The sequence below is a fragment of the Scleropages formosus genome, chromosome 5, assembly GCF_900964775.1.
Source record: "Scleropages formosus chromosome 5, fSclFor1.1, whole genome shotgun sequence".
NCBI classification, from domain to species: Eukaryota; Metazoa; Chordata; class Actinopteri; order Osteoglossiformes; family Osteoglossidae; genus Scleropages; species Scleropages formosus.
In genome coordinates, this window is record NC_041810.1 from 35,743,532 (window position 1) to 35,761,578 (window position 18,047).

General features: G+C 44.7%; 1 protein-coding gene across 2 annotated transcripts in view; it reads left to right on the plus strand.

The window, feature by feature from the left end:
* snx30 (sorting nexin family member 30) overlaps positions 1 to 18,047 on the plus strand; it is a 51,208-nt gene that overhangs the window by 19,646 nt on the left and 13,515 nt on the right. Inside the window, exons 2-8 of one of the 2 annotated variants that reach the window (XM_018734371.1) lie at positions 102 to 290; positions 5,365 to 5,475; positions 5,568 to 5,726; positions 6,134 to 6,329; positions 7,828 to 8,027; positions 9,918 to 10,004; positions 10,172 to 11,007. In XM_018734371.1, coding sequence (XP_018589887.1) covers positions 102 to 290; positions 5,365 to 5,475; positions 5,568 to 5,726; positions 6,134 to 6,329; positions 7,828 to 8,027; positions 9,918 to 10,004; positions 10,172 to 10,189 — 960 coding nt within the window. In that variant the 3' untranslated portion in view covers positions 10,190 to 11,007. Of the gene's footprint in view, positions 1 to 101; positions 291 to 5,364; positions 5,476 to 5,567; positions 5,727 to 6,133; positions 6,330 to 7,827; positions 8,028 to 9,917; positions 10,005 to 10,171; positions 11,008 to 18,047 lie in introns of those variants that run through there. The other variant, XM_018734370.1, reaches the window with a different exon arrangement.

An 18,047-nucleotide genomic window follows, 5' to 3' on the forward strand; every position in this document is an offset into this window, starting at 1 on the left:
CATTGATTCATTGGTTGATTAATGGATTACTGTAATGTTTCTCTAACCTTAAAATGATATTCCATGATATTCCATTTAATAAATATGTTTCTTCCCCCCAGGACCTAAGTCTCCTAAATGGTACTCCAGTGGATACATCTAGCCCAGCATCATCTTCCTCCCTTGTTAATCGCCTTCAACTGGATGATGACCTTAATGGAGAAACCCATGACTTGTTTGTTTCTGTTGATGATCCCAAGAAGCATGTTTCAACCATGGAGACATACATCACATACAGAGTCACTACAAAGGTAAGAAATTAAATGTCATTGTGACACATGCAGGGGGGCAGTGGGTTGGACGGGGTCCTGCTCTCCAGTGGGTCTGAGGTTCGAGTCCCGCTTGGGGTGCCTTGTGACAGACTGACGTCCCGTCTTGGGTGTGTCCCCTCCCCCTCCTGCCTTACACCCTGTGTTGCCGGGTAGGCTCCGGTTCCCCGCGACCCTGTATGGGACAAGCGGCTCAGAAAGTGTGTGTGACACATGCGGTATGCATTGCTCGCCATGTGACAAGTGTAGAGCAACAAGTGGTGGATTTATGATGTTGATAACTATTTTTGCTTATAACAATAAACGAAAAAACAAAACTCTAGCCAATATAAATGACTAACTTAAACAGCATTTCAGTTCCAAGACTAGCACAGGGAAGCAAAAAACTATAAAGCATTCAAGAATCTGAAAAAAAACAATATTTAATTCTTCAAACTTAATACGAAAACTCCAAAACTAACTGAACTGTTCTTAAAATAGGAAAATTTGTACCAGCTTCTGTCATACAGAATGTTATGCAATAGAAACTGAGGTAATAGTGTAATAATTAAAACAGCTGACTTCGTTTTTCATATTCATGTATCTCAAAATAAATTTTAAACTGGTTTTGAAGTAGCAAGGTCTACGTTTTCCATTGTATTTATTTATATTTTAATTTTTTCACCATTTTATTTTCCAGTATTTCTGTCAGCTGCAGAATGAAATTTAACTGGATTTCTGTGTTCATACATGGTTAGGAGCAAATGAACCCAGAGTAGAACCACATAAGGGGTGATTCCAGTGATCCTCTGAGTAAGAGATGAAATTGAGGATTTTTTTCCTTATTATAAAAAAGTCAGTCAAGAGCTGCTATTCAGGTGGGGTTTGTGGAGAGTTTTTAATTTTTGCATTTAAATTTTTTCTGTTTTTAAACATCAGAAAACTTGTTCACACTTATATGCAGTTCTCGTAAGTGGGGAAGGGGGGCTGTGAGTTGATTGTGAATCTCACCTCTACACTCTTAGATCTGCAGTTATTTTAGTGTGGTACAGCCTTGAACAAGATAGCGGAGGTGTGCCTTTCTGCATTAGCCAGTATCATCGTGTTTTTAAAGTATATAAACTCAAACATTAATAATGATACCTGGGTATTTCATACGAGTAATAACCCCTGTGTCCATGGGAGGCATAACTCTGTCTCATCAATCCAAACCCGCACACCTGTTGGTAATCTGATAATCAGCAATCAACAGGTATAAACGTAGCAAAGACCATAGTTAAGGTTGTGGAATCCTCGTTTATGCACTCATTTCCCAAATCCTGTTCCATGGGTGTTTGTGTTCTAGTCCCGAATTCCCTCCTGTGTGCACCAGTCTTCTGTACGCCTGTCCAGTATTTTATGACGCCTCTACGTTCCAACAGCGTAACTGTTTCATCTATTGCCTTGTGCAAATATCCCGTCCGTCTCTTCATTCCATGTTCATTATATCACTTGAGCACTGTATTTTCCAGTTTGCACTGTGAACTTATAAACACACAAAAGCTATTCGAGAGATCCCAAGACAAAAAGAGGAAAAAACAAAGAGAAAAGGGAGGGGAAGAACTGTGCCTGCCTGGAATAGGGTCACCGAGACCTACCCCCCAGAGTCAGGCCTGGGGATAGTGTTCTTTGGTGAGCGCCTGGTAGCCACGCAGCCCACGTAACCCAGCTGGGCTCAGCCCGAAAAGGCAACGTGGGGGACCATGTGGGCCCACCACCCAAGCTCCAACATGGGGGTCAACTGCGATGCCTTTCAGGCAGCGGGGGGGAGGCAGGATGACGCGTGGCGTCGCGGCCCCTCACAGCAGAAACTGGCTCTTGGTACATGGAATGTTACCTTACTGGGGGGGAAGGAGCCGGAACTGGTGCAGGAGGTTGAGAGATACCAACTAGATATAGTTGGGCTCACCACCACTCACACTGTTGGCTCTTGAACCAAACTCCTCATTAGTTGCACAGGGTGAGATGCCGGGCAGGTGTGGGGTTACTCACAAGCCCCCGGCTGGCCGCCATACAGCTGGAGTTTGTCCCAGTAGATGAGAGGGTCGCCTCAATGCGACTTAAGGTCACAGAGAGGAAAACTTTGATTGTTGTGTGTGCTTATGCACCAAACAGCAGTTCAGAGTATTCGACCTTCTTGGAGAGAGTGGGTGGGGTTCTGGACAGGGTCCCACCTACAGACTCCATAGCCCTGCTGGGGGACTTCAGCGCTCACGTTGGCAATGACTGGGAAATCTGGCAGGGGGTGATTGGGAAGAACGGCTTGCCCAATCTGAACCCGAATGGTGAAATGTTATTGGACTTCTGTGCTAGCCATGGTTTGTCCATAAAAAACACCATGTTTGAACACATAGTTGCTCATAAGTGTACTTGGCACCAGAACTTCTTAGGCCAAAGGTGAATTATTGACTTTGTAATCGTTTCATCTGACTTGAGGCCACATGTTCTGGACACTCGGGAGAAAAGAGGTGCTGAGCTGTCAATCGATCACCATCTGGTGGTGAGATGGATCAGATGGCAGGGAAAACTGGCAGACAGACCCAGTAGACTCAAGCATATAGGGAGGGTGTGCTGGGAACGGCTGTCAGAGGACCCTGTCCGGAATAATTTTAACTCCCAACTCTGTGAAAAATTCTCCCATGTCCTGGAGGAGGTAGGGGACATGGAGTCTGAATGGATCCTGTTCAAAGCCTCCTTTGTGGAAGTAGCCAGGCGCAGCTGACAGATAGACCCGGTATACCCAAGCGTATAGTGAGGGTGTGCTGGTAGTGACTGTCAGAGGATCCCAGCCAGGAAGCAGCCAGGCGCAACTATGGCCAAAAGCTTGTTGGTGTCACTCATGGTAGCAACCCAAGAACCCACTGGTGGACACTGGTGGTGAGGGAAGCCGTCAAGCTGAATAAGGAGGCCTTTAGGGCCTGGTTGGCTCTGGGAACTCCTGACTCAACAGATATGTACTGGCAGGCAAAAAAGGCAGCAGCAGCTACGGTTGCAGGAGCAGAATCCAGAGCATGGGAGGAGTTTAGAGAGGCTATGGAAAATGACTTTGGTCAGCCTCAAAGAGGTTCTGGATAACCATCCTGCAGCTTGGGAAGGGTTGGAGGAGCTTCATTTAAGCTGCGCTCAGCAAAAGTGAAGAAACTCTGACCTCAAATGAGGACATTGTCAGGAGGTGGAAGGAACACTTTGAGGAACTCCTAAACCCAAGAGATATGCCTCCCTTACAGGAGTCAGGGCCAGAGGCTTCTGGGGTATCAAGAGTCCATTTCCCTGGTGGAGGTCACTGAGGTACTTGGAAAGCTCCACAGTGGCAAAGCACTGGGGGTGGATGAGATTTGCCCGGAACTGCTTAAGGCTTTGGATGTTGTAGGGCTGTCATGGTTGACACGCCTCTGCAATGCTGCCTGGACCTGGGGGACAGTGCATTTGGATTGGCAAACTAGGGTGGTGGTCCCTATCTTTAAGAAAGGGGACCGTAGAGTGTGTGCCAACTATCGGGATATCACACTTCTCAGCCTTCCTGGGAAATTCTATGCCAGGATGCTGCAAAGGAGGCACTGGCTGATAATTGAACCTCAGATTGAAGTAGAACAAAGTGGATTCCATCCTGGCTGTGAAACAGTGAACCAGCTTTTTATCCTCTCACAGATAACTGAAGGGGCATGGGAGTTCACTAATCCAGTCTACATGTTTTTTGTGGACTTGGAGAAGGCTTACGACCATGTTCCCCGAGAAATTCTGTGGGAGGTGCTTCGGGAGTATGGTGTGCGGGGCCACTACTGCGGGCCATTCGGTCTCTGTACACCTGGAGCGAGAGCTTTGTCCGCATACTCAGCATTAAGTCAAGCCCGTCCAATGACTGTGTCGGACTCTGCTAAGGTTGTGTCTTGTCCCCACTCCTGTTTCTAATTTTCATGGACAGAATATCAAGATGCAGCTGAGGTCAAGAAGGCATTCTATGTGGGGGCCAGAAGGTGATGTCTCTGCTTTTTGCGGATGATGTTGTCCTTTTGGCACCGTCACACGGTTGCCTCCAGCACGCACTGGAACGGTTTGCAGCCAAGTATGAAGCGGTTGGTATGAGGACCAGCACCTCCAAGTCTGAGTCCATGGTTCTCTCATGGAAACGAATGACATGCCCCCTTCAAGTAAGGGGAGAGAATTTGCCCCAGGTGGAGGAGGAATTTAAGTATCTTGTGATATTGTTCACGAGTTAGGGGAGAAGGGAGCATGAGATCGGCTGGAGACTGGGAGCAGCAGCAGCAGTAATACGGTCGCTGTACCGGACTGTAGTGGTGAAAAGGAAGCTGAGCCATAAGGCAAAGCTCTCTATATACTGGTTGGTCTACATCCATACCCTCACCTATGGTCATTAACTCTGGGTAATGACTGAAAGAATAAGAACGCGGATACAAGCAGCTGAAATGAGTTTTCTCCTCAGGGTGGTGGGACTCACTCTCCGTGACAGGGTGAGGAGTTCGGCCAACCGGGAGGAACTCAGAGCAGAGCCGCTACTCCTCTACATTGAGAGGAGCCAGTTGAGGTGATTCGGGCATCTGATAAGGATGCCTCCTGGGCGCCTCCCGTTAGAGGTATACCAGGCACGGCCAACTGGGACAAGGCCCTGAGGTTGGCCCAGGACCTGCTGGAGGGATTATATCTCTCAGTTGGCCTGGGAGCGGCTGGGGATCCCCCAGGTTGAGCTGGAGGAAGTTGCAAGGGACAAGGATGTCTGGGCTTCTCTTTTCTCCCTATGGCAACCGCAACCCTAAGGGCAAGCGGGCAAGAAAATGGATTGATAGAAATAGAAGAAAGGGGTAATACAGGCAGTAAATAAATGAAATGCAATACTAGAGACAGTACAATATAGTAAATGTAAGTATTGATATACAAAAAGGTGCAAGTGAAATTCACTTTTATGGCATTAATTAACCTGCAACTTTAAGGATATAATGAACTGTATGTCAGATTTAATAAAATTTCAAAAAATTTCTAAAAGGTAGATGTGTAATTTTGGCTTACTATTTGCTGCTTTCAGACCACCAGAACAGAGTTTGACCTGCCAGAGTACTCCTTGCGGCGCAGATACCAAGACTTTGACTGGCTTAGGAACAAGCTGGAGGAGAGTCAGCCGACACACCTCGTTCCTGTACGTTGCCTCTGTCCGACACCACCATCCTGAATGTCATCAGATTAAAAGGCACTCAACTTGTTTTAATCCCTTTCTTTGTCATTTTACAGCCCCTCCCTGAGAAATTTGTGATGAAAGGTGTCGTGGATAGATTTTCAGAAGAGTTTGTAGAAACAAGACGAAAAGCTCTTGATAAATTTCTGAAAAGAGTAGCAGACCACCCTGTTCTGTCGTTCAATGAGAATTTCAATGTCTTTCTCACAGCCAAGGTAAGTTGGCATTTTTATTGGTTTATTTAATTTTTGTCTAAATTAGACACATTATCTGTCATCACAGAACGTGTTTTGTGTGCTCACCCTCTGCTACCAATTACCAATCTCAGGCTCATTTGATTTGTATGGTTTGTATGGAGACGTTTCACGCAAAGTCCTTAACTGGGGACAATGTTCTCACAGATGAGTGGTAACAAATGGTTAACATCTGGATTAGTGAATATCCATGTAAGGAGTGTCCCTGTATTGGGTGATGGGTGTCAACTTTTGGTCAGATTTTAGTCAAATTTGCTCTTGCCAATGGACAACTTGTAATGTTCTACTGAGGTCCAGTACAATAAAAATGATGATTCATCCAGTCTCTTCAGACAAATACTCTTTTAAAAATCTTTACTCTTCTTTAGGACCTTAATTCATATAAGAAGCAAGGACTGGCCTTGCTGACAAAAATGAGTGAGTCTGTGAAGAATGTCACAGGGGGGTACAAGCTAAGGAGTCGCCCACTGGAATTTGCTGCCATGTTGGACTACCTGGATGTGTTTACACAAAAGCTGGGAACCATTGACAGAATAGCACAGAGAATCATTAAAGAACAGTCAGGTGAGGCTGTGAGTGGATGTTTGTAAAGGAGTTGCATTTTTGAACCTCTGGTAAGTATATCTCTGGCAAGAACTGACCTCCGACTTCTAACTAGAGTCTTAAGTATGACTTTGTTAGTTGGTATTGGCCTTTATCAACTGCAATTTAAAGATACACTCAGTCTTAGAGCACTCTCGTTTTGCCATCAAATTATTCACTCATCCTGCATATTGTTCATGTCATAATATGTACAAGCACCATAAACTGGTACAGTATTGTTCAGAACACTCAGACTGGCCTGAGGTAGGATGCAAGCCCATAGCTTCTTTTCCCCAGGAAAATAATTAAGCACATCCTGGAAGGTACTTGGAGATCGATGGCAGTCAAACCAGGGAAGTTGTGGTCAGAGGACCAAATTGGGTCGGTGTCACACCCCCGGGAACAAACGGAGCGGCAACACCTGCGGCTAATTGATGACACACGTGATAAAAGGAGTTCCAAACCACACCACGGCACGGATTCTTGCCAACGCCCTTGTGGTCTTGCAGTTTCAGTGTTCTCGGTGTGTTCTTTGCACTCTGCTTGGTTTTCTAGTTCCTGGTTTTCGACCCTTACCTGTTTGCTACGACTACCGAGTTTGCCTCGCCTGTGTAGTGACATCTACGCCCCGAAGACCCTTGCCTGTTCTTGACATTCGAGTTTGTCTTGTCCCACGAACCCTGTCAATGAATAAAACTCGCAATTAGGTCCAATACTTGCCTGTTTTCAGTCCTCAGCATGACAGTCGGGGCCAAGATAGCTGCAGTGGACAAGGGCTGGATCAAGGTCGGGGACTAAACTGGGTTGAGGCTTTGAAGGAATTAATCAAACAAAGTCATGGTCATGGGTGAAACTTGGTTGGAACCTAGGTCGTGGGATATTTTGTAAGCAGAGAAACATTTGGAAAGACATGTACACTCTGGTCAGAGTAAACAACTTACCTGTGGTGGCCCACTCTTCTTTATACTTCATGTAATTGTGCTCAAGTGTGCTGGGCTGACCTTCCTGCAGTGTTTGTGGTGGCTGTGATGGGGATATAGACCTCTTCATACAGTTAGTTTAAAACAGCTATTAGTCATTTTGAAGGGTCCTTTCACAGTAGGAATCAGTGTCACCTTGCTCAGATTTTCCGTAATTAAAACATAACAATGACTGACATAAAAATTGTAATTTTGAATTTAATTTCATGTTTTCCTAAAACAGAAATGCATAATTTGACCATTGTATGAGTTTAGATTTTACATTATATATTGTCCTCATTCCACAATGTTTTAATATGTATGTAGTAAAAGTATTTAACATAAATGTTTTAACTTGCTTGTTATAGATCTCATAATGGAAGCTATAATACTGCCATTTTCTTATAACTTATTTTCCATTTCCAAATTCCACGGATTTTACATGCATTTCTATTCAAATTTGCAGTGGATTGATAACATGTCAAGGTCTGCACTCAAATTGAGCTTTTCACCTTGTATAGAATACCTGATGGAGTTGCGAGATTATGGACCTTTGTATAGCAGTTGGGCAGCATTTGAAGGAGAGCTGCAGAAGCCTTTGAAGAGTGTGTCAGAATGTGTGACCAGCTGTGCCACCGCCCTGGAAGAACTCACTGATGACATGAGCGAGGACTTCCTCCCAGTGCTGCGAGAATATGTTCTCTACATTGAGTCTATGAAGGTAGAACATTTCCAAACCATATCAGCTTCTGCACTTTAGTGTACGATTTAATACTTATGAGGAAATATTAGTCCCAAGATACCTTGGAGGCTGAAGGAGGTAGCAAGTGGCTGACCTTCTGGGGTCAATGTGTCACGTAATGCATTTCCTGTCTGGTACTAAGATTGAAGACTTTGCCTGTGAAAGGAAAAACTCTTACACTTCAGGGCATTCCAGTTCCAGTTTGTATGGTCCATATTAACACTAATAACATGTAAAAGTAACACAAGTTGAAAAACACTGTAAGTTTCTCCATACAATATTTGCAAAGGCAGTTATAGGAGTCCTTGACTTCAATCTCTGCTTAGTCTGTGTGTAGTTTGCATGTTCTCCATATGTCTGTGTGGCTTTCCTCCTGCAGTTAAGGTGAATTGGTCACTCTAAATATCCCATAGTGTCTGACTGACTGGCATCCCATCCAAGGTGTACGCCCTCTGGTTCAAATCACCATGACGTTGCTCAGGACAAAGTGGGTTTCGAAATTGGATAAATAGATAATATCACCCGGGGGCAGAACATGAAGTGAGAAGAGTAACATTAGAGCCTGAGGAAGACAACATAGCTAACATTAGACAGGAAAAATGCTGCACTGTCATCGGATTTCTGCATAAATTGTTGGCAATTTGATAACAGCAAGATCACTGAAAAACAGTATTTGATATTCTTGATATTACAAAGTCGATCATTGACCTTTGGCCCAAGGAGCTCTAGTACCAAGTACACTTGTGTTGAGCATCCTTGTGTTCGAACATGGTGTTTATTATGGACAAACCATGACTAGCGCAGAAGTTCAATAACATTTCACCATTTGGGTTTAGATCAGACAAACTGTTCTTCACAATCACCCCCTGCCAGATTTCCCAGTCATTGCCAACATGAGCATTGAAGTCCCCCAACAGGTCTATGGAGTCTGTAGGTGGAGCCCTGTCCAGAACCCCACCCACCCTCGCCAAGAAAGCCAAATACTCTAAACTGCTGTTTGGTGCATAAGCACACACAACAGTCAAAGTTTTCCTCTCTGCAACCTTAAGTCGCATTGAGGCGACCCTCTCATCCACTGGGATAAACTCCAACTGCATGGCAGCCAGCCGGAGGCTTCTGAGTATCCCCACACCCACCCGGCACCTTTCACCCTGTGCAATTCCTGAGTAGGAGAGAGATCACCCCCAGTTGAGGAGTTTGGTCCCAGAGCCACTACTGTGAGTGGAGGTGAGCCCGACTATATCTAATTGGTATCTCTCAACCTCCTGCACCAGTTCCGGCTCTTGCCCCCCCAGTGAGGTTACATTCCACGTGCCAAGAGCCAGTTTCTGTTGCGAGGGGCCACGATGCCACGCGCCACCCTGCCCCCCTCCTGACATAACTGTACCAAGAAATTGTAAATTGCACACCCAGTGGAGTGTCAGAAAACTGCCAGATGTCATTTGGCAATTTTTAAATTTTGTATTTTAGCAACTATAAATCTCCTAAAGACAAATGTGGTACCTTTAGAATCATTAGACTCAGCACTAAAAGAAATACCAAAAGACAGCTACAAGTTGATTAATGCATGCTAACATGTTAACTTTATGCTGTGACTATTGATCTCATAAAGTTAATGTCATTTACAGAAATCAAAACCTGACTCGTTACCCTCTTTCATCGAGGTTCTCATACTTTTCCTGTCTGTTATGTTTAATATTTAAACAAAATGTTCAATAAATATATGGCAATTCTTTTTTAAATTAAAATATTAATTGATTTCTTCAAATTTACTTTAAATAAATAATTGTTTTTATGTATTGCATATCATAATTAAGCACTATAATCTTTTTGCAGGTTGTTTGTAATCAATTTATTTTGTCCATATAGAATGTTCTGAAGAAGAGAGACCAAGTCCAGGCTGAATACGAAGCAAAGCTGGAAGCTATAGTTGTCCGGAAAGAAGAGAAGATAGGGGTAAGAGCTCTAACATGCAACTGAGTTACTGTTGGCATTTTGTAGTAGGGGTTTAACAATACATAGAGGCTTTCATTAATACTTAATGTTTTCTACATTTTTTACTAAATCTGAATAACATGTCTGGCTTGTAATAACTTTTACAGTAATTAATATTTAACATGCAGGCTGCATGGCAGGTTTGAATCTGCAGCATCCGGACGAGAGTCCGGCATGGACGCGCGTTGCTGTTATGTCCAAACACAGACGACAAGTAAAATGATCCCACGTGCAGACTGATATTAGAAGTGCGCTGTGCAAACTATAAAGTACTCAGTAGAGGTCAAACAAGGAACACAGGACAAGGAAAAAGGTGAACAGTGAAACGCAACTGGAACATAAACACCTATGGAACAAACTGAGGAAGCAGAAGAGGAAGGAAATCACAATGAAAATGCTGATCAAGAATCCGCAATCAGTCCTCTGCCGCTTGCTCCTTTTATACCTCCGCAAACTATGAGATTGTGAACAGATACATGGGTCTGGGATAGCGGCACTGAGTGGCACCTCCTCTGGCCAGGAGGGGTATCATTCCTGTGGGTCGTGACATCCCCCTCCCAAATACGGATCAAATTGTATGCATTCCTAAGGTCCAATTTCATGAACATCTTAGCTCCGGCAACCTGTTCAAGGGCAGAGGTGATAAGGGGTAAGGAGTGAGGGTACTTAACGGTGATGGAATTTAGTCCCCGATAGTCTATACAAGGGCGCAACCCTCAATCTTTCTTTTCAACAAAGAAAAAGCCAGCAGATGCCGGAGAAGTGGAGGGACGGAATATCCCTGCTTCCAGCGCCTCAGCTATATAAGCCTCCATAGCCTCATGTTCTGGTTGGGAGAGGGGATACACCCTTCCCCTAGGGGGCATTGTGCCAGGCAGTAGATCTATAGCACAATCCCAAGATCTGTGAGGGGGCAGTTCAGCAGCCTTGCATTTGCTAAACCCCTCTTCTAGGTCTGCATACTCCCCCGGAATCTGCATGGGTAGATCTGCATTAGGACTCTCTATGGATGTGGCACTACAAGGCACATTCAGAAGGTGTTTGGTACACTGCTTTCTCCAAGAAGGCAGTTCACTGGTACTCTGAGAAATAACGGGGTCATGGGTGACTAACCACAGATATCCCAGAACAATGGGGTTAAAGGGGGACTTGATCAGATAAAACCAGAGTAACTGGTTCTGTATGCTATTCTACCTGCTCAGTCTCAATTGGACCTCCATCAATAGCCCTAATAGCCAGGGGGTTTGAGCATGGGGTACAGGGCAAGCCCCAGGACACAGCAATATCACAATCTATGAAGTTCCCCGCAGCACCACTGTCCACCAGAGCTTTTGCTTCATGCGTCTGCAAACCCCAGGATAACGTAACCGGCAATGACAACTGGGAGGCACCGTGAGAGACACCACTCACCAGTAATGTGGGTCGTCGGGGTCCACGGGATGGCCACACTGGGCAAGAGACCTGAATGTAGTCTGCAGCTCCACAGTAAAAACACAAGTACTGCAGAAAACGGTGCCTCCTCTCCTCTTCTGTCAAAGGCCAGTTTCGGAGCCAGACTGCTTCCTGTTTGACGCGTGGTTCGTGGAGCATCATGCAGTTCAGATCGCTGCTTGCTTCTGCCGGCTCTCTGTCATATCGGGCAGCTCCATGTTCAGGACTGGAACATGCGACAGCAGGAGGTGTCTGCCTGCACGATTGTGAACTGTCCGTATTGACACCGAAAACATGGAGTCTGGTACGTTGTGTCAATACCTCAAGCACTCCTTAATGCGGAGAAGGGCATTTTGACGAAACGCGAGCCGTTCTAGGTTCGTTTCTATCTGCTCCGCAAGCTCACGCAATACTGCTGAGGTCATGTTAGCAGGTGGATTCTTCTGTAGCATTCGGACGGGAGTTCGACACAGATGTGCGTTGCCATTACGTCCGAACATGGACGACAAGTAAAATGACCCCACGTGTAGAGTGATATTAGAAGTGCACTGTGCAGACTGTAAAGCACTCTTTGGAGGTGAAACAAGGAATACAGGACAAGGAAACACACAGTGCATTTGCAAAAAGGTGAACAGTGAAACGCAAATCTGTGCGTATGACTTGAACCCAGAGGCGTGACGAAATACCGGACTGGAATGTTGGACCAGGACTAGAGAACAAGAAGCAGGAGCTGACAAGATGGGGACTCGGGACTGGAACATAAACACCTATGGAACAAACTGAGGAAACAGGAGACTGCTTATTGCAAGGAAATCACAATGAAAATGCTCATCAAGAATCGTAAATCGGTCCTCTGCCGCTTGCTCCTTTTATACCTCCGCAAACTGAGATTCTGAACAGATACATGGGTCTGGGTTAGCGGCACTGAGTGGCACCTCCTCTGGCCAGGAGGGGTATTATCCCTGTGGGTCAAGACAGAATCCAACTTAGTCTGTGTGGAGTTTGCAGGTTCTCCCTGTATCTGTGCAGGTTTCTTCCTACAGTCCAATAATTAGATCCAAAACATGCAGTATTTTTTGTACATCTGTGAATGTGGTAGTGAATAGTGAATCATTGGTTCAAATTCTGCCTCTTGCTGCACTACTCTTGAAGATAAGTACTTACCCTGAATTGTTCAAACTATTGATTGAATAAAATTTGCCCAGCTTTAAAGGGTAAGTCATTGTGAGTAGTTAACATGAAAATTGTCAGGTAAATAGATATATGTAAATTTGTGTTAGCGGAGAGATGAGGAGGGAAAATACATGGGAATGCTTTGGCAAGTCAAATACAGCAATACCTCGCCCTACGTTGTTTCGTGTTGCGTAGATTTCAACTTTACGTCGGTTTTTTGTTAAATATATATGGAAAAATACAATTCGTCTTCAGTCGGCTGCCACGACTTTACGTTGGTCAGCCAAAAATATAAAAAATCACTTAAAAACAATAAAAAAAGTGTAAAATCAAATAAAAATAAATGTTAAAACATATAAAGTAATATATTGTAATCTATAAAACCAATTAAAAGCTTAAAAATAAAAAACGTCGAGTTCCGTCCCGTAGCGTCGTTGTTGTTTGCCACCAGTCGATTCAAACATGTGTTTGTGCTATTCACAGTGTCTTGTTTGCGTTGCATTTGTGACTTTATTAATTATATTATTTTAGTAAAGCGGTTTTTTAGGGGTTATTTCGTTTTCCGTCGTTTTTCGACTTAAGTCGTACCCTTTGGAACCAATTAACGATGTAGGGCAAGATATTACTGTATAACTCATGCAGCAGCAGCGTTCTGTATTAGCTGTAGAAGTCTGATGGTAGTAGCAGTCACCATGGCCTGGACAAGTAGTTGTGCAGAGTCTCTTGTGAGATACAGTTGGATTGGTAGATTAATTTACTGATTTTGATCATTCCTGTGTTATTGGTGCAAGTTCACATAGCATAATTATAGTCTTCCATGTTCCTATTTATGTTTGAACCCCTTTTAGAGTATCCAGTTCTCCTGAAACATTTATATAATACATCTTGAGATGCACATCATCAGCAATGTATCCTGGGTATCACTGGGTGTTTTAGGTCTTCCAACATCAAATACCCCAAAGCAACCCAACCATTGCTGATCAGACCCCAGTTTATGTCTGGGTAGCACTTCATTGATTCCACAGGCCCACGTCTCCTGATGCACAAAAATCTAAATCCCCTCTCAGCAACCTCAGTAACAACTGTCATAAGCTCCTTTCTCTAGCTGCCTGTGAAACCCAACATACAGTAGGCCCTATAGAAAGACTTAGTGTACTGCAGTGGGCACACACTTTGCCCTCCAGCTTTTTGAGCAGTACTGCTCCACCAGTTCTTCATACCTCACCATCTTTTTTTCATTATTTTCTTCCATCCATTCTTCCTGGGGAAATGTAAGGTCCAACAAGATGACTTGCTTAGAAGCTTCTGATAACAGCATAATATCGGGCCTCAGAGATCTATCTGCAAAGTGGCTGGGAAGCTGAACTGCCTTCCAAAGTCAACCATCAGCTGCCAGTCTTGTGCCATCACAAGGTACCCCTACTTGACACTGGGTGCTGATTTCATTCTTCCACCTCCCTTTATAAATGCTGTGCCTTACTTTGCTGTCTGGCAGGTCCTGCAGTGTGTTGTTCCCACACAGATAAACTCTGACACAGCCATGAGCATCTAGTTGATAGAGAATCAACATTTTCCCAGCTGTACAAGTTGGATAGAATAAGCAGCAAATCGTTAACTAGCTTGGTCAAGATATTAATATTGTGAGTTGTGTTCTCCAGTGCTTTGCTCATGAGACCTGTGTTCCAAGACTTGTTCCTACCAACTGTACACTCCATGCTGCTACATCCCTACCATCTTAAACAACTTTTTCTTCCTCCACTGCTGCACAAACTTCCTCCTGTATCATCTTGTGCCTCTCCTTCTCCTGGACCTTGATAGAACAACACCCAAACCTGCTTTTCCGGAAGCCTTGGTTCCCAACATCACACTGAGGTGAAGCCAGGTCTCTGCCTGCTCTACTGCAACCAGCACACTCGACTTCCTTCCTGTCCTTACTTTGATGCCTTCTCCAGCAAGCATAAGATCACTCGAATCCCTGTATTGCAGTACTTCCTTTGCTCATATTACCCTAAACTCCTCTTCTAAGCTCTTGAAGCACAATTTTAACCTGTTACTCTGCCCATGCAAGGCATTGCTGGTGAAACTTGGTGAGGCAAGATACATCGAGCCATCTGTAGAGATAACAGCTTATATTTCTCTCAAATACCACAACTGTTGATACTGAGACTTTGTAAACCAGAAGCAGTCAGAGGACTCAGAGGAGGATGCTGTACTGATGTACACCTTGTTTTAAGCTTACCTAGGAGTCCTGAATTATCCACTGTTGCTATCCATCCCTCCAACCTTTTGCGTGTTGCCTGAATTGTGACTGTGTCCCTGAAACTGCTATCAAACCATTTAAGCTCTTCACACTTTTTCAAAATGGTTGGAATCAGTGTATTCCCTATCCTAAAGGGGTACTTTTCAGAAGATTTGCCTTCCTCAGCACCAAAGATTTGCACTTTGCTGGCTGGAAATGCTTCTAGTCCATGTGATAAGCCCATCCAGGCCCTGCAAAATCTGCCTACATTTTGGGACAGGCAATAGCAAAGACAAGTATATTCATGGACAGCACAAACATGATCATGGATCACAGAGATAGTACAGCCTGTGATTATCCCCTTCTAGAGCCTGAAGCACTCAGATGTTGCACCTCCCAATATCATCTCAGCGAAAATACAATTTGTGCATTATATTAAGAGAAAGCGACATAGCTGCAGACGTGATTTTTAAGTAAACCTAGTTTGTTACTTTCCACTTGATGCACCGATGTTCATCACTCGAGTAAGTGCATAAAACACAGGATAGATGAATCCTGATAACCTTCCCACATTTTTTTTTTATAAGGTACACAAACATTCACATATAGTGCAGGAGTAGCAGCTGTGTAAAGGCTTGTCTAGAGATGATCATAAAGTTACAGTGCATGAACATTTACACCATACATGAGCTGGAGAGATCTTGGGCAAAATGAGTCCGGAAAAGGTGAGTTTTCAGACCCTTCTTGAATGTAGACAGAGTTTGAGCAGTTCTGAGTGAGAGGGGGAGGTCATTCCACCACAACAAAGCCAGAACCGAGAACCTCCATGCTTTACTTTTTGTGCACAGGACCACCAAGTGAGCAGACGTAGAAGAGCAAAGGGGTCTGGTTGGGGTGTAGCGGTTGCTCAAGTCTTGTAAATAGCTGGGAGCAGTTCTATTGATGTATTTGTAGGCAATAACCAGGGTCTTGAATTTGAGCCGGGCAGCTATAGGAAGCCAGTGCAGAGAAATGGGAAGGGGAGATGTGTGGGAACGCTTTGGCGAGTCAAACACAACTCGTGCAGCAGTATTCTATATCAGCTGCAGAGGTTTGATGGCAGTAGTGGGAAGGCCATACAAAAGAGAGTTGTAGTAGTCCAGACGGGATGTCACCATGGCCTAGACAAGTAGTTGGGCAGTTTGATCAATAGATCGTGACAAGAGGACAGGCCAGCTGGGAGGTGAAGAATCTTTGTTTTGGAGAGGTTGAGTTGGAGGTGGTGAACAAACATCCATGCAGAAATGTCTGACAGGCAGGCAGCAATGCGTGCAGAAATGTCTGATGCTCCAGGTGGAAAGGAGAGGAAGAGCTATGCATCATCAGCATGGCAGTGGTATTTGAATCTATGGGAGGCTATGACTGGGCTGAAGGAAGAGGTGTAGATTGAGAAGAGAAGAGAACCTAGTATTGAGCCCTGTAGGACACCGGTTGAGAGAGGAAGAGGAGAAGAACGAGAGCTCCGCCAGACCACTTGATAGGATCTGTCAGATAGGTAGCACTCAAACCATCTTAGTGCCGCTCCTTTGATCCCAAGCTGACTAAGAGAGGAGAGTAGAATCCGGTGGTTGACAGTGTTGAATGCTGCAGACAGATCGAGGAGGATGAGGACCGAGGATAGGGAGGCAGCTCTAACAGATTGGAGATCATCATACACTGCCAGCGCCGTCTCAGTGGAGTGACCAACTTTGAGAGACCGGTCTGTAATTTTGGACTGAATTGGGATCCAGGGAGGGTTTCTTTAACAGAGGTGAAATGAGAGCAGTTTTGAAGGCAGCTGGGAAACAGCCAGAGGAAAGTGAGGAGTTGATGATCTTAGAGATGAAGGTGGAGAGTTGTGGGGAAATGTTCTGTAGGAGTGACAATGGGATTGGATCAAGTGAGCAGGTGGTGGCTCTGTGTGATATCAGGAGGTCAGAGATTTCAGGTTCAGAGAGCGGCTTGAATTTGAAGAGGATAGCTTCGCAGGGAGGTCCAGCGTGAACCGGGCAGGGTGATTCTGAGAACTTGTCAGTGATTGTCTCTGACTTTGTCTCTGGATTTCACCAACCTGTGTGAAATTGGGCCTTGGAATGTATAAGATCCACCTGCAACACTACCAATCTCTCTTCCTCTTGCAAATCTCTATAATCACATCTTTGTACTGTGGGACAAAATTGGAGGAAACCCACCTAAACACAGGGAGAACATAGAAACTCCACATAGACTGGAACAGACTCAAAGTCACCATTATTATAGGTGATAGTCACCAGGAGCAGTCACACCTTGCAGGGATCCTGTTCTTAGCATAATGATCGTCACCAAAGTGTGAATTTTCAACTGAAATGACTGTTCACACACAGCTTCCTTTGTTAATGAGGCTGAACTATGCTGGATGGTTCAGTGGGAGGGTATACCCAGGTGGTGGTGTTGATCTCATGGGACTTCAGGGAGGCCTTCAGCATGTCCTTGAACTGCTTTTTCTGCCATCTATGGGAGCACTTTCCCTGAGTGAGTTTTCTCTCAGGAGCTGCTAGGAGATGTTTTCGTCTGAGATTCTGAAAATGTGCCCTGCCCACCTGGTCTGGGCTCTCATTACCAATGTGTGAACTGACATCAGACTGGCTCTGGAAAGGACTTCAGTGTCTGGCACTCTGTCCTGCCATCTGATTTTCAGAAACTTACACAGACAGGACATGTGGAAGTGATTGAGTTGTCATTCATGCTTCCAGTAGACAGTCCACATCTCGCAGGCATACAGCAGAGTTGGAATCACCACTGCTCGGTAGACCTTCAGTTTTGTTGGTAGGCTGATCCCTCGACGTTCCCAAATGTTGGAGAGGTATAGAGACTTGTGCGTGAATTGGATTAAAGTGAGAAGGAGTTGCGCGACGTCAACCTCACTCTCTTTTCCTAGGTTTCAATCTGTATCCAGCTGTACAAATGGGTAAATAACTATAGGTATATAAACATTACAGGTTGCTTTGGAGAAAAGTATCAACTAAATGAATACATGTGGGTTTACAAGCATCTGCCAGGCCTGAGAACTGTTTAGCAGTCCCTTTTCTCCTAAGCAACAAACAACTCTGTGAAAACAAAAGTAAATTATACCAACAGACGGAGAGCTATAGCTGCAGACACAC